At 42.2% G+C, this 26,034-nt stretch overlaps 3 protein-coding genes across 4 annotated transcripts; all 3 read right to left on the bottom strand.

Annotated features, from left to right (window-relative positions):
* Positions 1-3,804: 3,804 nt before the first annotated feature.
* mapk12a (mitogen-activated protein kinase 12a) lies at positions 3,805-10,143 on the bottom strand. Its single transcript, XM_069163659.1, has 12 exons — positions 9,767-10,143; positions 8,830-8,959; positions 8,647-8,705; positions 8,400-8,511; positions 8,269-8,298; positions 8,044-8,091; positions 7,679-7,793; positions 6,846-6,917; positions 6,589-6,668; positions 6,326-6,404; positions 6,042-6,215; positions 3,805-5,887 (listed from the first exon to the last, which is right to left on the bottom strand). Exons 1-12 carry the CDS (start codon positions 9,883-9,885, stop codon positions 5,820-5,822), a joined length of 1,086 nt encoding a protein of 361 aa, XP_069019760.1. The 5' UTR covers positions 9,886-10,143; the 3' UTR covers positions 3,805-5,819.
* Positions 10,144-10,542: 399 nt separating this feature from the next.
* Positions 10,543-16,251, bottom strand: selenoo1 (selenoprotein O1). Of its 2 annotated transcripts, none has more exons than XM_069163656.1 (9): positions 15,580-16,251; positions 15,123-15,326; positions 14,858-15,035; positions 14,366-14,496; positions 13,979-14,256; positions 13,724-13,892; positions 13,068-13,253; positions 12,651-12,807; positions 10,543-12,392 (listed from the first exon to the last, which is right to left on the bottom strand). In XM_069163656.1, exons 1-9 carry the CDS (start codon positions 16,119-16,121, stop codon positions 12,171-12,173), a joined length of 2,067 nt encoding a protein of 688 aa, XP_069019757.1. In that variant the 5' UTR covers positions 16,122-16,251; the 3' UTR covers positions 10,543-12,170. The 2 variants fall into 2 exon arrangements, with proteins under 2 accessions (XP_069019757.1, XP_069019758.1); XM_069163657.1 differs by having other exon boundaries at positions 12,180-12,392.
* Positions 16,252-16,341: 90 nt separating this feature from the next.
* Positions 16,342-26,015, bottom strand: trabd (TraB domain containing). The gene is made up of 10 exons (XM_069163658.1): positions 25,966-26,015; positions 25,228-25,268; positions 24,373-24,439; positions 23,714-23,880; positions 22,831-22,971; positions 22,133-22,243; positions 21,903-22,042; positions 20,696-20,868; positions 19,781-19,877; positions 16,342-19,653 (listed from the first exon to the last, which is right to left on the bottom strand). Exons 2-10 carry the CDS (start codon positions 25,249-25,251, stop codon positions 19,482-19,484), a joined length of 1,092 nt encoding a protein of 363 aa, XP_069019759.1. The 5' UTR covers positions 25,252-25,268; positions 25,966-26,015; the 3' UTR covers positions 16,342-19,481.
* Positions 26,016-26,034: the final 19 nt, after the last annotated feature.

Raw genomic sequence — 26,034 nt, 5'->3', positions numbered from 1 at the left:
AGATACCGAAGCTTCTCAGCTGCACCTGAATGCAGCAACACAGAAAACATTTGTGCCTTTAACCATCACCATAACATAAAAAGAATAACAGTTGTTTAATGTGCTGATTAGATGCACTGCAACTCTGAAAGCAAGCTGTATTTGACACATTGTCTTCTATTTAAGCACAAACTACAATCATTTTGTATCAGTAAAGCAGCTGCCTCCCATCGCTTTTATGGGACAGAAGGTTTTAAGTGCTCCTGAGCTCTCTTAACGCGACACACTACAACACGTACGTCAACACATCACAGATGGACGGAGAGTTGTCCTTGGAGAGGGATTTGCACTCTGTGCTCTTTACATTGCATATTCCACAGAAGTCTTCAAACAAGGGGTAGATGGTTAATGAATGAGCTAATGTAAACTAAGCTGCCCACAGATAGGCCCCTTCATCTCTTTCTCCTCATCTCCTCTTCCTTTACTTTCATCCACCCGTTTCCTGTACTGTCCTACGTGAGTTGGAGTATCCCCCTCAATGTTAACAGTAGGTTCAGTAGCTCCATGTGAGCCTGTGGAATTTCCTCTACAGTTTGCCCGGCAGGTCCCGCTTTCCTCCTGAAGGACCCCAGACACGTGTGCGCCTGTATACATCTCAGAGATCAGGGCAGTGATACTGTAGGGGCTCGGGCACGTGTAAAGACAGGAGAAGGTTTAAGGGGAGAACTGTGAGGTAGTTAGACAGAAATAAAGACAGAAAACCCTCACTTACGGTATGCAGGGGCCGCGTGACTCACTTTGTTGGGAGATTTTATTTGACCTCCACACACCGTGTGGAACAAACACTGGGGACAGACGCACAAACAAAATAACACTGAAGCCGGAAAGCTGTAAACACAAGAATTCATTCACTAAAGCAAACAAATAGCAAACATACAAACATGCCGAGCTTGTGAAATGATTAAACATCATTTCCTTTCTTTCAAATGTGGAAAATATTTTTGTATCCTCTTTAAAATGAGCAACCTTAAAACTAAATCCACATTTGGCGCTACCTTTTCTTGCTGTTTAGTTACAGAGACTCGTGTTAAAAATGTTTCTGCCATCACCCAGAATGTCTGGCTTTAAAGAGCGTCCCTGACACACGTAGCCATTTATGAGGAAACACAGACCTCTTCAGATTTGTCACAGAACAGCAGCAGCAACACAGATCCAAAATGACATGTGGAACCAAATAAACATCACACGGCGAATGTCACGTACACAAATAGCCCACTATGTAAAAATATAAATGTGTGTAAAGCCCACAAATAGACAAAGGCAAGGACATTCACAGGGCTGACATGTTTTCATTTCACCTCCCGGTAAAACTCCAATCAATTTATCTCGGCTGAGCCCTTGAATCTGTTTATTTTAACCCCCAGCAAGGACGTGACAGCCCAAATTATCTGGAGAATAAACACGGTCACTTATGATATTCTGTCGTTCCAATAAATCCTGATGAGCTCGAAAGGAAATAAAGAGCTGATTTTACTCGTTCAGTGACAGCGTTGACTCCCATTTATCATATTCTCAGCTATCAAGAGTTCCTGCTGCGAGACAAATGACACAAACTGAAAAAGTTTCCAACCTCATCAGTGTTCAAAACAGTTTAATCTTTCATGCACAAGGAGCCAAATGAACTCGGAGGATGCATGCAGGATGAAGAATCCCAGCAAATAGTGTTGATGCTCTCACCATGGTGAGATTCACAGAGATGGCCTCCCCCAGACACATAAAATAAACAGTTATAACTGACATACCACTTTAAGAAAGGAGAGTGACCTGGGTCAGATGAGTGTTTGGGCATTGCTGCCATTCCACGCGTACTCCCTCTTGAGTCAGTGTCAGTCTAGAGTGGAGCTATAGATGTGTATGTTGTGTATTCAACTGCACATGCCAGGTGTATCTGTTTGTCTGCAAGCACATGTGTGAACTCTATACATGTGTGTCTCAGGAAATATGCTGTTTGAATCCTGCTCACTCCGAAAATAAACCACAGGGAGTACAAACAAGAGAGGTAGTCCATGTGCCTCTGTGTTGCAGCGGAGGGGTAGAGGGGTAAAGAAAATGTACTTTCCTGTCTTCCTGTCTGCAGCGGGAACAGAGCTCTCTGACTTCTCAGTGAACTATCTAGCAGAACCCCGACCCTGTGTGTGTGTGTGTGTGTGTGTGTGTGTGTGTGTGTGTGTGTGTGTGTGTGTGTGTGTGTGTGTGTGTGTGTGTGTGTGTGTGTGTTTGTGTGTGTGTGTGTGTGTGCAGCGAGGACACAACACCCAGGGTTTAGTTCGTAGGGACTCAGGCCCAGGAAGGAAGCTCGTCCACTTGGGAGACGCCCTCGGGGAGTCAAGGATCTGGAGTTCACTCAAGACAAGCTTATTAAATTCAATACCCACCAGTGGAGAATTATGTGGAGGAACGAGCAGAATCTGAAAGCAAACAGGCATTCTGCAGGACCGTTTAAACATTTGTTTCTTGAAGTCATCAATCAAATTCAACAGAAAAATAAGGTTGTCCAAAATATGAAAAAAATACTATTGTATGACTTTTTCATCGACCCAAAAATCACCAAAAAGTCATGACGTTTTTTTTTCGGCCCAAAAAAAGTAAAAAATACTTAAGACTTTGGTATGTTGTATAAAATATGAAGAATAAGTCATACCATAGTATGTAGTATGAAGTATAACTTTTTCTTCGTCCCAAAAATTTAAAAAAAAGTCATATTATAGTATGACGTTTTTTTTTCGGCCCCAAAAAATGTAAAATACTTAAGACTTTGGTATGTTGTCTAAAATATGAAGAAAAAGTCACACCATAGTATGTCGTCCAAACCGTCATACTATAGTATAACTTTTTCATCGACCCAAAAATAACCAAAAAGTCATACTACATACGTCATATGACGGGGTTTTTTCGGCCCAACATTTTTTAAATACTTAATACTTTAGTATGTTGTCTAAAATATGAAGAACTTTGCGTTACTCGTTACTTTTCGTTACTTTGCATTACTTTGCGTTACTTTGCGTTACTCGTTACTTTGCGTTACTTCGTTACTTTATAACAGCCCTGCCCTGAAGACCCCTGTGTGGTAATATTGGAAATGACACTTTTCATACTTTCACATTCTACGTCGAGCTGGTTGATCACATGAACGTAAAGTCGGGTCACAATAACAATAAATGATATATTGAGACATTCGTTCGACTTTGTCAATGGGCGTCGCCGTGACGATGCGGCAAAGTCGGATGTTTAAGGTCAAAGGATGCTTGAAACCTCACGAAACGTGTAGCATATATCCGGCGTGGTGAGATGATACATCCGATGTGTTTTGTGAGTGGGCGTGGTCAAACGCCTCGCCAGCGCCCCCTGCTGGAGACAGGAAACGAGACAAAAATAGCAACTTTAAGCGGGGGTACGCGGTCCCCTCGCGCGCTGCACGTCGGGGAGGCGGCGCGCGGGAGTGCAAGGGCCCGTACATGACTGCTTGCAGTTTTAATTTGATGTTAATATAGAAAATCCTGGAGTTTAAAAACACGATTAAGAGACTGATATACTACTGTATGGACATGGAGGAAAACTATATAATTGTTATTTTGACAGCTGTATGAATGTTGTTTTCTTTGAATAGCACATTTAAAAAAAAAAAACTCCAGTAAAATGGTGTATCATGCTTCAGTATTTAGAATTTTAAAGGTGCAGTATTACAGCTTTCACTCATCGGACCAAGATGTTTAGACACTAAACAGGTTTGTTTGTGTGAAAAAAACATTTGCATATTCACATGAATAGTTTTTGAAAATAATTTTTATTATTAAAAATGTACGAGTGGTGCTAAAAACATTAATTCACAAATCCCTGGAGAAAATGTGTCTTCTGTTATCTAAATCTGACATAATTAGTGCTTTTAAAATCAAAATGCGATAAATGTTTGTTCAGTAACCTGCTGAGGAATTTCATGTGATCGGCAGCTCGGAAGGAATTTTGTTTGGTCGTGATCTTTAAGGCCACTGGGAGAAAAAGCAAGGTCAGAGCCAACATGTAGACTACACAAACACACAAAAACACACATACATATGAATGTCCCAATAGTTCTCTTAAAGACAGAGATACTTTGAAACAGAGATAGTAGTCGCGGAGTGGAAGTCCACAAAACATTATTACAATAATGTTGCCATCAATTGAAGTAATTCTTAATATTTTAAATTTGGATTTTGTTGCACCAGGGTAAATTGTCCTGGCTGTATTACCATTAAATGCTTATAAAACCAGTGCAAATGAGGCCTCCTTTTAAACAACGATTGTCAACAGGATGCTAAAAGAATTTCATTATCGGTTTGCAATTTGTACCTTCTACCAGCTGGTAGGTAATGTATAGATATAGTAGACATAGTAATGGATGCTACAAATAACACATGTACCACTCTTAACTGAAATTACATTCAAACAGAAATTTAAATTTGATGATTAACTCAAATCATATGACCTATTGTACATGTTATGCATTGATTGCATAATTACCAATGAAAAAATATTATTCCTGACTTAAATCAGTATGTCTGAAGTCCAGGTTATTAGCATTTGGACAGTTACACACATTATTGTTGTTCTTCGGTTTTAGTAGGTTGAAATACATTGATGAATACTACATCAGAGTACCAGGTCTTGTCTTTAATTTGAAAGGAGTTTGTGAGTTATAAAAGAGTGTGTATGATATGAGGCCCTTTAAGCACACAGTGCCCAAATTGCTCAAAAAAAGGGGTCAACAGTAATTGGACACTTGGCTAATAAATGTTTGTTGGGCATGTTTGAGTGTCTTTTTTTAGTTAGTTCATGCACAAAAGAGTTCACACATGGCCTCTTAGATTGAGATTGAGTTTAGTATAATTAAAAGAGTAAAGGGAATAATAAAACAAAAAATCATTATCAAAGGTCCATGATTTGCCAAACTCAACCGTTGGGTACAACAGATGTACACAAGAAAACCAAAAAAATGCCAAACGTCCTCATAGACCAGAGTGCATGTCTCATGAATTACAGGAGAACCTCCCATTTATGACTGCACAGCAAGTCAAAAGTGCTCTCCAGGATGTAGGGTACATGTTTTTCTGAGGTTTTCCTCGACTGGCCGAGTCAATCACCTGATCTAAATGTGACTGAGCTGCATTCTAGTTGTTGAAGACCAGACTACAGGCAGAGACCTCAGAACAAGGAAGAGCATAAGTTGGCTTCAGTGAAAGCCTAGGAGAACATTATCAGGGAAGATACAACATGTCTGTTGAAGGCTGTGGATTAATAAGGGGAAAGAATCTCCCACAAAATGTTAAATAATGTCTCTGTCCAACTACTTTTGAACCCCCAATCTTTGGGCACCATGTGTGAAAAGGACCACGGTATACCTGTCACAAGTTACATTTATATTATGTAAACCTACTCAGTTAAAGGTCAGACTTTGCACTTTGATATAGAAGTAGAATTATTTTAGTGCAAAAAAAGGTGTAGCTGTCCAAATACTTACGACCTGGACTTTAAATGAGCGAGCATAACATTCTCAACACTGTGGAAAGTGCTGATAGGTATGTTGTTAAGACTCAGGAAGCGAGCTACTGGACCAAAATTATGCAGAAAAGAAATCTGAATTTTATAACAACAAAGCCAAATCCTGCAGCAGCTTGCACCTAAAAGACCAGGGTCGGCGGACATTCATTAAGCCTTGTGATCAAAGGGTTTTCCCAGCCGAGCTCAACATAAAGAGACGTGGTATTTTGTTCTGGTCCCAGCCTGCACAGTCAACTCTTTGTGTCTTACAGAGAGGTTTCCTTGGATTCCATCAAAACAGGCTTGAAAGTCAAGATCTCTGTGAAGGTGTGACCTGAAGAAAGAAGCACAGCAGGGTATTAATCAATAAAACATAACAGCTCTCATTGTCTGCCTCTTTTCCCTCTTTATCCCTCTATTACATCCTCAACACTGATCTTCTTGGCTTCTTTAGATAGCCCGCCTCTGTTTTCTCCCCCTGTCCTTACGTTTCCACTGGTCCAGGGTCAGGTCTGCGTTGTCTAGTGAGTGGTCGTACGGCTGCGCCTCCGTCTCCTCCTCTGGTTCTCTAAACTCAGTGAAGAAAGGCAGCGTGAGAGCCTCTGCAGCCGTTACCCGTCTCTCCGGATCCAGCAATAACATGCGCTCCAGCACAGACACGGCTTAGGGAGGACGGAAAACAGAGGGAGGAAAGAGTCAAAACCGAAAATCATATTTGAGTTTGACTACCAAAATGAAAACATATCAAATCACAGGGATGAGAGTGTCCTACCTTGTGGATTCGTTGTGGCAAAAACCCTCTGAAGGTCTTTCTTTTCCACTTTTGGAAGACTTTTGATGTAGCTTTTGGCCTAAAAGAAGACATGCAGAGAAGACAATACACACACAATAAAATGTGATTCATAAAATGTGACACACAAGGACTGTGTGTTTATGATAAGGATACACCCACAGATTTTTATATTGTGCCCAAAATGTGCACAATAAATTCACATCAGTGTATCTACCCTCAAATGTTTTTTTTTCTGAACTCACATCCTCAGATTCTAGTTTTGATACAAATTCCTGAGTTGGCGTTCCTGTGAGCTTCATGATCTCAGTCAGCTGGTCGAGGTCTGAGGAGCAGGGGTCAAGGTTCAAATGTGATTTTTCCATTGGCCGTGTCGCTCTTTCATTAAGATTAAGAGGTGCAAATAATGTGGAATTTCCTGCTGAACTCACAGAGAACAAGACGACGCTCCTCTTGTCTTATAACTGTATAAAGTCTGAAGGTCAGAGTGGTAAAAGGATACGGTCGCTGCCTTTAAAAAGAGGTTTTCCTTGCTGCATCTCCGCCATGATGCAGCCCACTGACCAAATGTCCACTGAGGAAGAGAAACAAATTAATAAACAGCACACATAAAAGACTGTTCAGACATTGCAGGCCTGTGATCAGAAACATGAGAAGCATGCTTCCAAAGAAAAGTAAAAAGACAGGTGTTAAGAGAGCACCACCTAGTGGATAATAATTATTGTAACGTCTGACTTCATTGAACGCAGGTGTTTTCTCCACTCCATCTTTGTCACAAAACCAAACTTAACATTGTGGTTTAAAATGTATGTGATGTACTTTGTTTTGCAGTTTAAAGTGCATTTTAATGTGTTTTTAAAATTTGTATTTACACTGAAGTTACTGCAACGTTTTGTCCACTTTCTAGACTCTCCATTCACAAATCCATACACAGAATCTGCCACTGAAGAATTATACATGCCATACTTTTGTCTCAACTGACTAACCCAGAATGCACTGCAGCTGCAGGACATGCCACATTTTGTATGGAAACTAATTAAAGGCACAGCTGGATAAACCCATTTTTTCTTCCTGCTTATATTCTGAACCTAAAACCATCAGAACAGGTTTCATCCTGTTCTCCGGAGGTTGTAAAGTTCGTTCTGGGAAATGCAGTAAACTTCCTGCTCAAGCAGAAGCCCAGAGTTAAGAGCAAGCGACTACACTAAAACAATTAGCTCCTGCTACTTCATAAAGTAACACCAGGATTCAGCGCTAATGGTGAGCACCGAACACAACACAGTGATGAAAGATGACAGTACGAGAGTGTTTTCTGCTTAATTAGCGCTACATTACCGGTCTGAGTGTAGTGCATCCAGCTCAGGATGACCTCCGGGGCTCTGTACCAGCGAGTCACCACGTACCCCGTCATCTCGCTGTCTGCCTGCCGAGCTAAACCGAAGTCCAGGATCTGACACGACATGAAAAGAAACGCAGAAGACTCAGGAACAGAAAAAAAAAATCACATGAAGGTCCTGCTGAGGCAATGAGTCTGGCAATAAGACTTCAGAAAAATACACAAGAGGCAATGAAATTCAAGACTTTATCAGTGTATATAGACTCCACTTTAAACCGTACATATGAATACAACATTAATTAAAGATTTTGACGCTAATACACATAGTGGGTTGAGTTTGTTCGGGTTGTGTGTACGGATATACCTTGAGCTCACAGTCTTGGTTGATGGCGAGATTTCCTGGTTTGAGGTCCTGCAAAAATACGTATTGTAACTGTGAGATTATTCTGAGTCTGTGGCAAAAAAAACAAAAAAAACAAGCAACAGCGCAACATAATGGAAGAACCACCAAATCCCTTTTCGCCAAGATTAAACATATGAACACAATTTTAATCTCAAACATACAAACGTGGTGGAAAATACAACTCACCCTGTGAATTATACCAGCAGAATGAATATACTGTAAAACAAAGGAATGTAACATGGATTTAATCAAGTGAACAATTAAGCGAAAGTATTTAAGTATTGGCAACGTTGTATGATCAAAGTAGAGCACTCTACCTTAAGCCCTTTGAGCATCTGATAAACCAAATACTGAATCTTTTCTTCTGACAGCCGTTGCAGCTTCATCAGCTTCCCCAGATCTGTCCCCATGAACGGCATCACCAGATAACTTGAAAAAGAAGACATGATTATAAACTCTTTACAACTGGCCGCTGCTTTCAAACGATTTTGCCGAAAGCTGTGGCACAAACAGAACATGATAATATCACCCTGGTGCTGTCAGAGTAGCAGAGAAGGAACTTACAAATCAAAGAATCTGTCCAGAGAGAGGTCAGCAGTAAAGACATCCAACAGGCCAATCACCTGCAGCACAGGGAAATTATATCACATGTCAAGCAACTTAAATGTGTAGATTCCACGTCGTCGAAGTTGAAAAGTGCACTAAGAGAAAAAGAAAGAGTTGTGCAGTGATCATGTTGTGGCTCACATTCTCATGTTTCATGTGTTTGAGAAGCCTCAGCTCCCTGTAGGCCCGCTTTGCAAAGATCTCAGACTGGAACGGTCTGTAGAGCTTCTTGATCGCCACCTTGGTTCCTGTTCTGGAGTCCACAGCTGAGCTGAAGGAGAGAATAAACAGTATGAGAAGGCGTGCGAGAAAATGTAAAACATCGGCCATCAACTGATCCTTGGCATGATCAGCATGAGGAAATAATAATCCAGTCCGGAAAGTTCCCTGTGATCAGGGAACTAATTGGCTATATCCTATCCTCAGGTTTGCGTGGGTAAATTAAGTTATTTTCTTGTATTCTGATTAGGAATATTCACTATTGTCCACACTTGTGTGTATGGCCTACAGGCACACTCTCTTGTAACTGCCTTCATTCATCTGTCACAGCCCAGCAATGATCTGTGGCTGCACCAGGCGGCTCAATCTCCAGCTTGTATTCGACCACAATTTGTAAGAGCAGTTCATGTGTTATTAAGTTGTATTGAGTCGCTCGGAGCTGTGTACTTCCCGCCCCCGGAGTTAATCATTGATAACAAAGGGGCCGCATGCTGCGAGGCGCACAAAGGTGCCTGAAAAAGCAGCTTTTCTTTGTTGTGTTGCAGTAAACTTGTCTGAGCGCAGATTTACACCACCAGTGCGCTCCTCATAATTTAGCTGATAGTCCCAGAGATGACTGGAGTTGTCATGATGATTGCGGGGAAGGTGAAGCGGAGGTATCGGTGCAAGTGTCTCCATCATATAAGGAAGTGCAGCAGCGTGTGTTCAGCGGAGCGCAGATAGTTTTCCTTTTGTTTGGCCGTGGCACCGAGCGGCTGGCTGTATGGCACCATCTGTTCCGTCGCCCTCTTTGTTCACACGTCAACTAGCAGTGCTATCAAGAGTTATTGCTTATTCCAGTTTCGCTGCTCTTACTTACCACACAGTCCCGTACGCCCCGGTCCCCACCTGCCTCAGGTCCCGGTACCGCTCCGGTACTTCCCACGAGGTTTTGTTCACTTCCTGGCGGTAATAGCCGGGTCTGACTCGCATAGTCATCTTAGCAACTAAAATCAAACTCTACATATGTGAAAGGTTCTTCTTTGATTCTTGCGTCTCTTCCGGCGCTACGCTACACACCCATTGTTCCAGCTCCCACCTATGCACTCACCCTCGATCATTGCGCAGCTCCGCTGAGGGCGCACCCTGAGGTCGCCGAAAGCCACTCCCGAGTCCTGCTGGAGACCTAGAATTAAAGGTGAAGAGGAGACCGGAACGTAAGTAACACGAGAACAGACTTAAAACATGACTCTGAAACGCGTTGGTAGGAACGCACAATTTGAAAAATAAATACTATGACTTTGACAAATACCACAGACTCTATTCCTCAGTATTATGCAGGAGTACAGTAGCCAAATATTTGAGGCTTGCTGGGACATGAACGCTCAGAGGTGTAAACAAAGCCAGCTATGTGTTTTTTGGAAATACCAGACTGCCATGCATCCAAGAAGCAGAGCAGGAGAACTGTAGTGTCACAAACTGTATTATAATAGTGACAATTATGGTGACATTAATATGAATAGCAATCAGTATATGGAACAATATGCTAAATGAGTGGCACATTAAAATACTAATGTTACACAGAACAACATAAAAATGTGGGGCTGGGTTTTTTTATAAAACGAGTTCTTGTAGGTAAGCCTCTTCCCCCCCAAAAAAAATCAGGGACACAATTTTGTCTATGAAGTGCAGATTTTATTGATGTTAAGGCTACACCTAAGGAAGAGCTCAACTGTACATTTCATATTATGTTCAACAAAAATTAAACATCAACTCATCAACTTAGTGGCACAATCTGCAATAAACTTCCTCTTTTTTTTCAACCTGAAATAATCCAATATGACATCTACTTCTCAGTTTTCCTTATCTTGAACTGGAAGTTACAGTTTCAGTGCTCATTTGATAACACGGTTAGTTATGGTTGTGGATCTATGCCCATAAAGTGAGGCTACGACATTGACAAAAGTCAATGCTTTTATATTCTAGGAGAATATATTGTGCGTGTTTATCTACTGCAGCTTTTTTTTTTTTTTTTTTTAAATCAAGTGCAATCACTCCCTTTCACATATAAAATAATTATTCTCTCTTCACAGACACACAAACACACACACACACTTTGGTATATGTTGAGGTGACACCCCACAGTTTATCAGAGTCAGACGGGTCACTGTAGGACTTGTTGTCTGACTCGTCATTAATAGCTAATCAAACACCAAACAGACAGCGAAAAGTGGAGCGTAGTTGTGTTTCCGTAAAGTCAAAAATCCAAATGTATTGTATGGACTGCACTCGTGTAAAATACTGGATACAAATCCAGTTGTTTTCTCTCGGTTGATGTATCTCAAATTCAGAGGCCTCCACAAAAATTCCACCCATTAATTCAAGTGTGACTCAGCCAATCCCCGGGGTATCAACATAACAACTTTTAAGGTCAAAAGTGCAACGCAGGACTTTCGTCTCCCCCTTCCGTCAGTGGGAGTAATTACAAAAACACTTTTGAAATGAGTTTATGTCAGAGTCAGCTGGAGCCTCCTCTGTCGCTACCGCTGCGGCTGTGAAACTGGATAAATTGTTTTTGAGCATCACAACCCTGCTTTCAAGATACGATCCTTTCAGTCGGATTACATTCGGAAAATCTAGAAGAGCCGCACGATTAAATTATTATATCCTAATTCAAGTTAGCAGGAGTTAACTGGCTCGGCCCGCAGAAGTCTCCCGAGTTTATGCTCTGTCCAGAGAACATGACCAGTAGGCATTCATCCGGCCAGCGTGGGAATCTGGTCTCTCATCAGATTTATAAACTGTAAGAAATATGGAGAGATTTACCTGGTCGTGATAAGCTTAATTAGCACTGCGTGAACTCATTTGGCAATGGCCTGAATGTAATGGCCAATCATTTCTTTGTAAAACTCCCTAAATTCAGCTTTAAAGCTCACTGCAGCATCCAGTTTTAAGTAGTAAATGCCAAGCAGCAGAAGGAAACTTCTTATTTCAAGTCCATTTCACAAAGGCTCTAAAGCTTTTCACTCAGAATGGCCACATAATAATCTTACGTATTTGTGCAACCAAGCTCAACACAGTTCCTGTCTGTTTTGTATCACCCTAGCTAATCTGTGAAGTGTCATACCTCATGTTAACTTCCTTGATGCCGCCTGCCAAAGTAACAGAGAGTTACACAGTGACAAGAGAGTGTGGAGGGTGGAAAAAGGTATAAAAATATGAATTACGCACCATTAAACTCTCTTATTATTTCATGGCAGGAAAGCTAACGGTCAAGGAAGTTATTACGAAGATCATGTGACACATATTTCTCGGGCCCAAGCTGGGGGCTTGCTGTCGTAGGGCACGGGGTTCCTGGACGCAGATGTGGATGCTTCTTGCTGCTGCTCCTCTCCTTCGTCCCTTTCTGCCTGCGCGGCCGCAGCGCCTCCGCCCACCCGCGCGGGAAGCTCCAGACCTGGCTGAGAAGAGAAAGGCTTCTCCAGGAGCTTGAGGACACGTTGGACCTGCAGCACAGACAGGAAGTGAAAGCAGGTGAACGCCCGAAAGTGAAACACTGAAGCTGAAGAGTGCAAAAGGGAATTGAAGTGCCTTTTAATCCTCATTTTGGGACTTTCAAGTCACAGAAATGCAAAAAAAAAAATGTTGTGCTGTACAGACACTTCCTGGCAACACAGATGCACAGTCTAGACTTTGGCATTAGATTACAGTAAATTAACATTGAAAATGTAGAGGTGAAGTATCACAATGGACCAGAACCTGACCTCGGAGAAGTCCCCGCCCTCGGCAGCCTCTATGGCATTCTGGGCGATGTAGTTCCTGAGCACCACGCGGGGGTTGGTGCTGTCCATCACCCTCACTCTCTCCTCCTGCACGGCCTGCACATCACTCTGGCCCTCCAGCTCTCGAGCCAGACGTTTCCTGTGGCGGAGATAACACCAAAACACAGTCACAGTGAGAGAACAATATCAGTCTTGACACACCATTTCCTCCTTTTTTCTCTCAGTACTCCCCTTTTATCAGTCACACTTCCACCCATCACCATCCCCCCCCAAAAAAAACAACTCTAATCCGGTCCATTTAGTTGCTCCACCCTCTGCTCTTGTACATACTGTGCTTCGTTTTCATCTCGTGCTAACAAAATGTTGCCGATACATTCCCCCCCCCCCCCTACATCTCACCTATATCGTGTGATCCAGGAGGTCCACTCCTCAGCCTGTTTGGTTTTCAGCTCTTCCTGGCTCGTCTCCATCAGGTCTTTCAGTTTGCTGAGTCGGTCTAACTGCCTCGCTATTGTCACCCTGTCGGAGATCATCTGAAACAGCGCCGGGTTGCTCTGAGCCATCGAGAGCAGCATTGCCAGCTCACTGATGAAAGAAAACGCAACACGTTATAATCCCTATCGGCACGCCACAGCACTCGCAGGATGAGGGCTGCCACCGCACAGAGCCATCGCTTAACTGAATATGAATAGCGGGAATCATGTGCTGGACATTTTTAAACTAAATTTCATGGCAGTCTGGCCCACTGACTCCAACACTGGATGGACAGAGAGCCCAACCTCATCACTGACATGTCGTCTCCGGCAGGGCTAAAACCTTGAAGAAACTCGGCTGAGTTATTCCCCGTGTCCAAGTTAAAGGGGTTTCTGGACCATTTCATTCCTCCTTCAATGCCCTAGATTTTTTTTTAGAGATATCTGCACCCTTAGATGCAGTGTTTCATTTACCTTAACCTCTGCAGCAATGGTCTTCCTGCGTCGTTCCTCACCCTACACAACTAACAAGGCAAAACACAAGTGTGTTTGTACAGCATGTAGTGGCCTGGGCCAGCTCACCGTGGATCCATGGTGGGTTTGTTAGCAGCCTTGAGCTCCTCAAAGGAGGCACACTGCTCCAGAAGGAGGTCTGTGGCTTTCTTGGCGAGGTCCTCCTCTCCCTCACTTTCTCCCTCAGTGGGGCAGGAAATCTGACTCAAGCTACGGAAGGAGTTGGTGAAGTCAGCACCTGAAGCAGAGGGACAGAAAATGCTACTGCTATGTTGCACCAGTAGTCATTTACAAATGAATGATGCTCTCCTACGTCTATCCCACCTGTGTTGTGCATCGTCTGCAGCAGCTCAGTGATCAGGATCTCGTCTTCGGGGTCCTCCATCTTCAGCAAGCCCAGCTTCTTCCGCATGTTCTCCAAGTAGAAGCCGTTAAACAGATCCATGTACTCGTCCATAACAGCCTCAGCTCGCTCTGGAGGCAGCTCTGGAGCAAGAGCCTCTGCTAGCTTCACCAGGTTCCACCTGCAGATAGCCGGCTGGGCCTGGTACGAGTACCGGGCAGAATTGTCGGAGGCATTGCAAACGAAATCTGGATCAAACCTGAAAGGGGGTAAGGACAGTTATTCCCCCGTGTGCAGCGCGATAACAGTCACCGTTTCTCTATTCTTTCTACTAGGAACTATGTGATCATGTTGACAGACGGTCTGACCTGTCCATGAAGCCGTACGGACCGTAGTCCAGCGTGAGTCCCAGGATGCTCATGTTGTCTGTGTTCAGGACTCCATGACAGAATCCCACACACTGCCACTGAGCCACGAGTCGAGCCGTGCGGACCATCACCTGCATACAGGAAGAGACGGTCGCCATCCCAAATTACAGATGAACGAGTATTGTATCACCAAAAATAACTTAATCCAAAAACATTGATGGGTTTTAAAGATGATATGGTTTATTTTACTAATTAGATAAGGAAATGTCATAAGCCTCAATCCTTGTTAATTACCCATATGGAGCTGAGGGCACGGTGACTCAGCACAAGCAGTCACTGAACCCTCTACAGCAACTTAAAACGATAAGAGGATCCAATTCTTCTTGGCTTTAATTGTAATTCTAGGCCTTGAATCTACTCCAGGCTGATAAAACCTTTCTAAAGAACCATTTCGCTGCCTGAGACCAGCAGGTGAGACCTGTGCGCTCTGACCTCTCTGAAGAAAGCCACGTTCCTCTCCACCCGGTCCGGGTAATTCTGCTGGATCTCCGGGTAGAAGACCTCAATGACATAATCCATCATCTGACCTCGGATCTCATCGCGTCCATAACTGGGACCCTGACGGCCCGTGAACTCGTCAGCCTGCTTGAAGATCTCGAAGGATCCGAACCTGCGCACGAGACAAACAGCTCCTGTGTAAAGACGACGAGGAGCTCAGACGTAGGTGACGGACGAAGGGAGGATAATATGCACTCACCTGAGGAAGGTGGGAGCGATGCGGAGGACCACGGAGCATCTTTCATTGCGAGGGTTGCCGCTGTAGTACACGTCCCGTACGACCCTGCTGTCAGAGGTCACTACAGAGCCCGCTCTGGTGGTGGGAACACCCAGGAAGAACATGGCCTCGCTGCACAGGAACTCTCTTATACTGGAGCGCAGGACCTTACGGCCATCAGCTTGTCTGTGGAGGAGAGAGGCACAATATACACACAGCATCATTATCTGGAGCTATTTTGGACAACCCACTGTCACGGGTCTAAAACTCTTGCCTCTCACCAACCACATCTGCTATTCCAATATGAACTTCATTTTCTCGTGTTTTTACATTTAGTCACACCTGTCTCTTCTTATACAACTAAAAAATGTTTTAAAAAAAAAAAATGCATCATCTTGCGAGCACAACACAAACTGACACTGAAAGCAACCTCTTGTACCTGGAAAAAGGGGTCAGTCCAGCTCCTTTCACCTGGATCTCCCACCGCCCGCTTAGGTTTTCCCGGAGCAGCTCGGGATCGTCGCTGGGTGGCACCTTCACCTCCCCCAGGTAGCAGGCCGCCCCGTCGCCCAGCTGCCCGGCGAACTGGCCGAACTGGTGGCCGCAGTAGCAGTGCGCAGCGGGCTCAGATCCAGGCATAACTTTGGATCCGCTGAGGTACACTGGACCCAGAGGGTCGTTGGTAACCTCCTCTCCGTCGAGCCCCAGCAGCGCCAGGGCTTCGTGAGACACAGCCACGAACCGAGGCTTGGTCAGCGGCTGCGGCGTCACCCGGGAGAAACACGCTCCTTTCACCTGCCGCGCACCCAGCTCCTCGGACGCGTCCAGAGGAAGTTTCTTGAGGGCGAGGTTGTCGAAGTTGAGCCGCTCCAGAGAGGAACGACCCAGTGCCAGACCCATGTCGTCCATCCCGACCGAGCTGAGGAGTCTGAACACGGACACACCGGGAAGAAAGATGCGTGACGGTCCTAAATAAGCCATCCAAAGTCGTCCATCTGACTGGCTGTAGCTGCTGTCGCAGTTATAAAGCAGTCGCTAATCATGCTTTCATAACCCTGCAGGCTACACCGGATGTTTGCGAGATGCGGTGTTACAGCTTTAGTTGTCCGATTGGAAATAAACAGTAAAGACGGAACAAAATGTGTTCCATATTTAGCAAAGTAAATTATTTTAATGAAATCAAAAGACTGGACTACAAAAATGTGAGTCAAATATAGTTTATCTTTACTTAAAATGTTTCATAATCCATTACTGAATCAAAGACGCGATGTTTCGTATGTTAACAATGACAGTACAACACAAAGGTTTAGGGAAGCAAATCTTACAAGTACAGGCACTCATACAGGCTACTCAGCGTTTCTCGAGCATACAGTAGACTGCAAATGATGTGACAGGAAGACGGACAAAACATTTCGACTCTATTATACTGCAGACGAATTGAGAGGTTGAACTACATCAGTCCTCTACTTTCTCATAAGAATTGAAACTTCAGTTGGAAGACAGATGATCAGATTAAAGTGGGTATCTGACAAGTGGTCTGATAATGTTTTAACATGAAATGAACCAGAGTAGTTCAATGGATCACAAAATGGGTAAATTAACTCCTTTTATGTCTCCCACAAATACATCTACAGTACATATGAGTATTGTACACAAAATGCATCAAATTAAGATTGGGATTATCTGGAAATTGATGTTGATCCATAGCAATTATTATCTTGTTCAGACAGCTACATTTATTGGGACATTTCCCATATATTTCCAGGTATGTCAGAGCCCATTTTTACACATGCAGTATGAAGCTCTGTATTGTGGCTACAGGTCAGGGTTTATGACAAGCTGCTTTAATGTTAAATGGCTACACTTGATATGTAGATTTGAATTGCAGATTGCAGCAAACAACATTTTAGATATCCACATTGACATTTCCAACATCCCCAATTGAATTCTGACAATTCCAGCTCAAGATATCTTTAATTAATAATATTCCCCATTATTTTATAATATCAATATTTCCCTTTTAAGATATGTTAAATTAAATTGTAACGAGTCAGAATGACACTTTCGATATCTCGAACTGGAATTAGGAACAGACATAATTTAATTGTAGATATCTATTATCAAGTTATCAGTATCTTTAAATCAATTTTGATTAGAGACATGCCAAATTTGAGATATCTTTAACTTTCATTCTGACTCATTTTGCCCAAATGCCATAACAAATACCTTGAATTAGTTTTGTCAAGGTGAAATGCTGTTGCAGATATCTGTAGTTATTTCAGAAGCTACGGCAACTGGGAGGCAGAAGCAGTTCAAACATGCTATGGCAGAGCAACGGCTGTAAATTCCTCCCACAACTCTCGTGAATTGAACGCCAGTTCGCCACAAATTCCTTAATAAGCTCATTGTAATTCACTCCATTTTCTATCTTATCAGCAACCACCATTGCTGCTGTTCAAATGCTTTGCTGCGACGATATCCAGCGTGATCCCTCGCATGCACAAAAATCTGGACTCGTCATAATGATGTTTGGGATATCTGAAACTATCATTTGGACGACTGTGGAATGAATTACAGATACCGGCAACTGTCATTTAGGATGTGTGACGAGTCGAGTTCATTTTTTTTTTTTTTCAGTGATGTGTAATTCTGATTTCTGTCATTTTAAACAGTAAGAATGACATTGCAGATATCTTGACTGGTCACAATGTGATCATGACTAGTCAAAATTAAGGTGAAGATTATTCTAGAAGGTCAAACTTAGAACTGAAAACAACTTGTCATAAGTGTTGGTAAGAAGCCTCAGCAACGGAGGCAAACGGAGGGTCGAAGGCAGCAGTGATATCAGCGAAAGGCTTTATTTCCCAATTCTGACCAACCTGAACTGTCAGTCTCCTTAATAGTAGGCAAAACAAGTCCATCAGGATATCATGACTGTCAAGTTCAATCCTTAATTTGAGGGAAACAAACATATTACATTTTCATCATCTCAGTCCCTGATCCCATCTCACGATCAGACTGGGAAATAACGATGCATATATCGTACAAGTACAAGCAGCTGGTGTGCTGAATGCTTGATGTTCTCATGTGATGATTTTTTTTTTTTCAGACATGGTTGCCTGCATATGAGACATATGCAGTATTTGAGTCAAGTAAAAATCCATCCTCAGATATGGAACAAAGTCCAGACGTTTGGGTGCCTCATATTGGAGGTGCAATCAAATACACAAGTAACAAGATTATGCACTGCTCTTCCTGAGGCCTGTTGAAGTCTGTCCTGCATCAGGTCTCTGTTAAATGTATGAGTGATCATAAAATGTAGGAGCTAATTGAAACTAAGTCAACATAAACTACGCATCTATATTTAGGGCATCATTATTTATAAAACAGGCATATCATGTAATAACAAAGACAGAAATCTTAGAAACTTGCATTGACGATTTGTATGTGTAAGATGCATATACCACAAGTTTTTGACATTCCATTTAGTTCACCAGTAGCCCTTACTGCTGCAATATGAGGCACTTGTCTGTTGATGTTGGCAGGACCGTGCGCATGGGAAATCAATCAGTTTTGTCTGATGCTAATCCTGTATGTGAATTTTGAGGATTTCGTGGATATTTTTAAACCTTAGATTTATCAAGAATCAGGAGAATAATGGTCAACCTTCCAATTCAGGCATTTTTCTGACATTTAACCACGTGGGTCGCACATGTGGGTGCATTAAGTATAAAAACTGAGGGTTGTCACACAGTTCCTTTGCCAACATTTTTCTAATTTGTTTACTATAGTTACGACTTTGTATTTTACGTTCTTTTCACCTCCACAGCCTGCGTGTACAGAAGAAGACCTTACCAGTCTCATAAAGTGCTGGACTTGAAATGGGCCATTAACCAACGATACTGGTTCGCACCAGAAAGGAAGAAGGTCGAGCATCCTCTCAGAAAATGTCTCCATCATACCGGCAGGTGACTGAGGGTGATTCCAATGATACTCATCAAATAAAAACTGCGCGTAAGCCATTTAAAGGAAAATATAAACCTACTCAGAGGGAATTATTGGCATTTGTAAATCTTTCAAAATGCAGGATTTTGCACAAAATATGCAAGAAAACTCAGAGTACTGTCATGGTTTCTTTGGCAGTACAGCCCTGCTGTGTATACAGGGACATTAATATGAGGTGGGGGGCCTTCTAACCCCCGAGGTCCTGGTTAGATCATCGTGTGGGCTGGTGAACCCTTTCCTCCAGCCTCACCTCCTGTTTTAAGGCCATTGGTGAGATGCATTGTTTTATTAGATCCAGGGTCATGTCACTGATGGCTTCGAGAAGACCGGTGGGGCTCAAGCAGGGAGCGGCCGCAGTGTGTCCAGTAATGATTGGACTGCAGGTAAAGACAGCAGGGCTCTACCTAAACCTCCTCCGGCACGGTAGCAGGCATATCCCAGCATTCCCACCATGACGCCCTTTATGACTGTGCGCAACACCCATCCAACGCGTGAGGGAGGTGCAACACTGAAGAAGAAGCAGACACACAAACAGAGCAGCAGTGGTATTGTCAAGCTAAGCAAACTCACTGAATGTTTCATGTACTAAATATCCATAATGTACAGGATAGTGTCCAACAACATGACAAACATACCTCATGATTTCATTAATGTTGAGCTGCTTCTCCCAGTTTCGTTCTATGCCAGGGACGTGACCCATCCCGACCACTCCAACCACCACAGCAGGCACTTCTACAAAGACAATATCAAATGTACGGTTACAGAAACAATCAATCACTTCTACAGCCTCAATTTCTCCATATTTACATCATGTATGAAACAGCAAGTCATCGCTTGTGTCACTGAGAAAATTCCCACTTTAATAACATTTTAAAAAAAAGAATTAGCATATCACATGCTAAAGTTAGATTTGATCATATAAATGACAGAAATAATTATCAAACGTCTAGTTACCCCAACATTAACTTCACAGATCAAATGGACAACCGACAAACTACAATATTATTCCATACACATTCATTTTTGCGTCTTTCCATTGAAAACTGGGTGAGATTTAAAGTCACTAAAAAAGAAGAACAAAAATGTCCCCCGTCACTGCAGAATATAGTAAAAATGTAATATCAAATATGACTCAGCGTTTCCACTAGTAGTTTCTGTCACGTTCAAACTACATTGCCATTACGCAACAATTTAGCAACACATTTGATGGTAGATAGACAATGCTTTCTTTAGATATAGTTCTTCTTTTTCTTTTCAGGAAAAAAAAAAAAAAACTGTATCAAGCAAAGCTATGCAACACTGAAAAAAATAAATAAATAAATCAAGTTAAAAACATTTGTTGAAGTCTAATAAGCACATGCAAAACCAAAAAACTGAATTGACAAAACAACATTTTATGACATATGTGTGAATGAAAATCAACTATATAATGTACATACTGTACATGTAAAGGAGAAAAGAAAAGGGCTAACAAAAAAAAAATCTATATGTTGAAACCAAAAAGATACACAGTATATAATTTCCAGCTTATTGTGTAGTGTAATACATACTCTGGGCATTAGAGGGCGCCTCCACACAGCGTGTCGCTTGGCGGAGAGTGTGCGTGAGGTAGATGTCTCTTTCCGCCACGATGGTTTGGTGGAGAGCAGGAAACTCTCCGATCATCTCAGACATGGTCTGCTCCAGCAGGTCCTTCTGTTTGCACTTTTCTACGTCCTCTTTACTGCAACATGACACACAATGTTACACAGTTGGCTGGAGATCACGTAAACCAGAAATGACATTTTTCTTTTCGTTTCACAAGAGTATTTTTGTCATGAAATAGTAGAGTGAAGAAAGAGAAATGTGTACATCCTGACAAAAAAAAACAAAAAAACATTATTATTATTTTTTAATTATGTCACATTTCTTACTCGTGTTTTGGAAACAAATTAGCACGGACTATATTATCTTTATTCAAGATGTATGCAGCAATTACTCTTAAATATTTTCAGTCTTTTTAGTTCAAAATGATCCTAATTTTGACTCAATTTATCATTTAGTGTTTTCTGTGTAAAAATATAAAGATTCTAGTCCCTGAAGTGTGACAAAATAGTAAGTGGTGATCTTAAAAATACTTTTTCAGTCAGAGTGCTCTGCAAAATTGGCTTTCAAAAGAAACTTTGAGGCATATATTCTGTTTAGGCCCCTCCAGGGAAGGCCAGAGAATGTAACAGCAATTTTCAGGCTCCATCTCAGAGATGCTGGAAGATGGATGCGCAGTCACTTGATACAGAAAGCTTCCTGTCGGATATCGCACACATTGCCATGTAAAAAATTGGCAGAGTTGCATGCACTCTGGAAACTATGTGTAGGCGCACACGGCCTAGTTCTAAACACATCACACAAATAGTCATGATGCTCACATATACTGAGGCTGCATTTGTCCCTGGCAAAATATTTGCTACTACAGCCACAATTTTCACAACTATACATTTATATTTAAACTTTGTTTTTATAACCTTGATTTTGACATTTTGGAACCCTTCTTACAACAAACGCTTCAAACTGTGGGAAGTTTTTTTTAAACAACAGGTTTTTTTTTCCTCTAAATGTGGCACTGTCAATCATGTTTTTGTGGGGGTGGGAAACCTAAATATGTGAGTCACATGTAGGACCGTATATCGTCCCGTTCTTTAGCTGCAGTCCTGAGTAGTAGCTGCTAAAAAAGGCTGTTGTGACAGTGTGTGACAAAAAGAGATCATGGTGAGTTTATACCTGATGGGGTCTGACAGGAAGCAAAGACCCCAGGCCAGGCGGGCCTTCTGCCACAGACTGAGAGCAGCAATGGCCCTCTTGAACGTCACAGGGATTGGCCTGTCCCCAAGGTGAAATTTACAAAATGGCACCCGTCCAGCCTGTGTGGAGAGAAAAACTTCCAAGATTAAAAAAAAGAGAATAAAATAAACACAACAAACGAGCAACGTACTTTCCTTTGTATCATTTACCTCTTTGAAAGCCTCCCTGAACTCTCCCCCAGGTGCCATGCCAAGTTGCTCTGTGATGTGAGCTGAAACTTTGAGCAGGAGAATCTGCATCAGGCCAGACATCAGCCCATTCTGACAAACAGAGGGAATAAATTAGCACTCACAGAGAAACAGATGGGCCCTCGGTGGTCACTCTTTAAATGTGAGTATTTAGTATTCTGACTGTAGTTCTTTGGGGACTGTGAAGATTGTCAGTCATCGAGGTCACTGAGACCCTCTGAGCTCTGGAGTTAGAACTGAAGAAGCCTCTTGGACTAGTTCAAACATCTTGAAACATCTACTGCCAAGTACAGCTGTCCTTGAAACAACCCGTCTAACACAAGCTCTTCAGTTTGGAAAAGCATTAAGACAAAACACACAAGTGCAGAGTAGACTAAAAGCTCTTTCCTGACAGCTGATCCTGCTTTTGCATCAACCACCAGCGCCATTTATTTCTCCATTAACAATAAGTACACGCTGTAATCCTCTTCATTGTGTTTCAGAAACCAGAGCAAGACTATTACTGCCTTATTCAGAATCTAATGTACTGTCTTTGTTTTACTCTGGGAGGCCTCCCACCTCTCTCCACCTCTCCCTCTGTCTCGTTCCCCTCTTCTTTCTCCATTTGATCTGCTCTTGCTGCTTCTCACTCCACCACCCATCATTCTGAAAAGCCTGACCTGTTTGATGGCCTGCTGGACCTTATCCAGGTTGATGTCTTTGGCTTCCCGCAGCAGTGTATTCTCATCCATCTTCAGCATTGACACCCTGTACTGGCACAGCTCCACCACCACCACGTCTGGCTGCACAGCGCAGATCGTCTGCGTGAGGGAGAAAAAGAGCAGTCGGTAGGTTTCGTGGATTTTCTCTTGATCTAATTCTTGGTGAGAAAATAAAAGAAAAAAGGTTCTGACGCCAAATGCCTTTGTCGTCTTTTAATCTCTGCAAAGAGGTATCACAGTCACACAGAGTACATGAGCCGTCTGCAGGTAGTGAGAATGAGTGAGAAACAAGAAAACAAGAGTCTTTTATGAGGGGAGTTCTGCTATCTCTGTTCATAACAGGTGGAGGACTCCCCTGCATGGGAAGAATCCTCCTGTGTGGTTTTGGTTGTACTCCCCAACGTCTGAGGGAACATTAGTTATCAGGGTCGAAGTCACAATGTACCAAACCGTGTGCAATAGAGAACAAATACAACATTTGTGTTAGATAAAGAATATATGACATCATCTGGGGAATATATGTATGGAGAATTACCATTACAGGATGTAAGACAAGAGACAAACAATAAGAGGGCATAAGAATGTAGGGAAGAGACAAAACAAATACAAAGAAGACAAGATTATGCTTGACACACTTGATTGAATTTAATTACCATTTATACAGGTGGGCCAGCTCATTATCACCTGTGCTACGTTACAGCACGTCTCCACATTCACAGAATTACACACATCATTTCACTGACAATTCACAGCATATCACATTTTAAAAGGGTGAGTGGCTTTATGCACTGCAAAAATGCTGTTTTTTTTTTTTTTTTGTATGTATTTGTCATCTGCTCACCGTGGCAACATCTTTTTTGCTGCTGTCACTGAAATGGGCAGTGCCCACCAGGTACAGGAGGCTGCCGTCAGGGGCGGTAAGACGGGTCACCGTCTCTGGGAGGTCAGGCGACGCCTGGCGGCGCTGCGCTCGCAACTGCCAAAGCAGCTCCATCGCTTCACCGTCCGCTAGACAGGAACAGCAGAGACAGATGCTGAACAGACAGGAAAATATACAAAAATACACATAATGTTCAATATCTTTATTACTACGATATGTTGAAGTACATATGTACTTTAAACTCCTCTGAAATGTTCCTTCATGTGTTGCGCATGCATTTATATCGAGGAAAACAGCATTCTTGACAGATGACGTGTTACTATCTGGGAAGAATTAAAACATTTCTCCAGACAGTAGCATTACATAATAGTAAAAACTATCAGCCAAGCTTTAGGAAATCTTTCTTATAAAGAGGATAGAGTTAGTAAAACAATTAGTGCTGTGCCATGCAGATTTACTATGATAGCAATGACAGGTCTACTGCAATGAACTGCCAGGCTGACAGATAATTACACAGGAAGTGGTCATTTAAAAAAAAAAAAAAAAAAGAAGAAGACGAAAAAAGAAAGTATTACACCATCTCTCTGATGAAGTACAGGAAGAAAAGAAAAAGAGCTTACAGAGTCCTGGAGGTAGATAAGGCAGTTCCTCTTCTGAAGGGTCCTCTGATGGGCCGACTGACTCATCCTGTAATACCGAACACAGAAGGCATGTTTACCTGAACAAACGATTAAAAGATAAGTCCTTTCCAAGTCTTGTCAGTTTGAGAAAGATGGGGTAATCGCACATGACTGGTGATTGACAAACAACTTAAACAGTTTAGCAACAGAATAACATGTTTGTTTTGAATAGCATTGCATCACATGAGAACAGACAAGCTGCCACAGGTGAAAAGTACTTTTACCCAAGTACAATTCGGAGATACTTGAACTTTACTTGAGTATTCCCATTTCAAGCTACTTCATACTTTAACTCCACTACATTTCAGGGGGAAATATTGTACCCTCTACATATATTTGACAGCCTTAGTTACTTCTCAGATGAAGATTTGACACAATGGATGAAATCACAAGATTTTAAAATACAACACACATTAAAACAGTGGTTTCCAACCTGTTTTTCTTCTGGTGTCTTACAAAAAGAAGTATTTAGTCAGAGTCACATTTTAGATTTTTAGACCAAACCGGTACTTAAATACTTTAACTACATCCTGCTGCTACATTTATTGAAGTAGGTCTTTTTATGCAGGCATTTTACTTGTAATTGAGTATTTTACAATGTTGTATAGGTTCTTTCATTTAAGCAGAGGATCTGAATTTTTTTTTTTTTTTTCCCCCACAACACCGCAAGCTGCCTGGTGTGTTCCCTTACAGTTTAAATATCTGTCAAAAAAAAAAACCTCATTTAAAAAGCCATCCTTTCTCTCTCAGTCGCTCCTAAACAGAAATACAGGCGGGTTTCTTCTTTTTACCAACCTCTGAATTGTTGTCTTGGTCCATGTTTGAAGCACCGACAGCTGTGTGTGAGCAGACGGAATACATTAGTTCTCTCTCTTTCTCACAGACACACACACACACACACACACACACACACACACACACACACACACACACACACACACACACACACACACACACCGGTGATGCGTTCACTGACAGCCAGATACAGTACGGTGATTGCTGACGTTGCTTTATGGCAACAGTTGTTGTTGTTGACTTGTCTAAACGAAGCGAACAGTTAAAACGTTGTGATGTTGTTGAAGGAAGTGGGCTGAATTATGAGAGTAAATAAAAATAAAAATAATTAAAAAAATAAATAAATAAATTAAAAAAAAAAAAAAAAGGTAACGTTATCTCCGACGAAGCAGGCGCATAAATGGGTAAAAAAATAAATAAATAAATTTTAAAAAAAAGTGAGGAGGCTTGGACAGACTGAGTGACTTCACGGCAGGAAGGTCCGGAAACGAGCTTAAACGTGAGATCACGTGTGAACGGTAACTCACGTTAACCTCGGTCCGGTTAGCTACCAGCCACAGCTAACTCAAAGCTAACGTCAGCGAGCAAGTCTGGTAAGAATTTAAGACAACATTTACACAATAAAAAAAAAAAAAAAGGGATATTTTTTTTTTTTTTATAGTACAGGCAACACTTACAAATGCAATATATTCGGCAATACATACGATACTTGTCCAAAAACAAGTGTTTGCTACTTACTGAGTGAGCCAGCCCGTCTGGAAGAGTGCTCTTCACCACCGGTGCAGCAGCACTAGTGCTCGGCTGAAA

The sequence above is a fragment of the Embiotoca jacksoni genome, unplaced genomic scaffold (genome assembly GCF_022577435.1).
Source record: "Embiotoca jacksoni isolate LCO1_2020_lvr unplaced genomic scaffold, fEmbJac1.0.p SCAF_3, whole genome shotgun sequence".
NCBI lineage: Eukaryota > Metazoa > Chordata > Actinopteri > Embiotocidae > Embiotoca > Embiotoca jacksoni.
The sequence above is the reverse complement of the archived record's forward strand: the minus strand, read 5'-3'. Positions and strand labels throughout refer to the sequence as shown.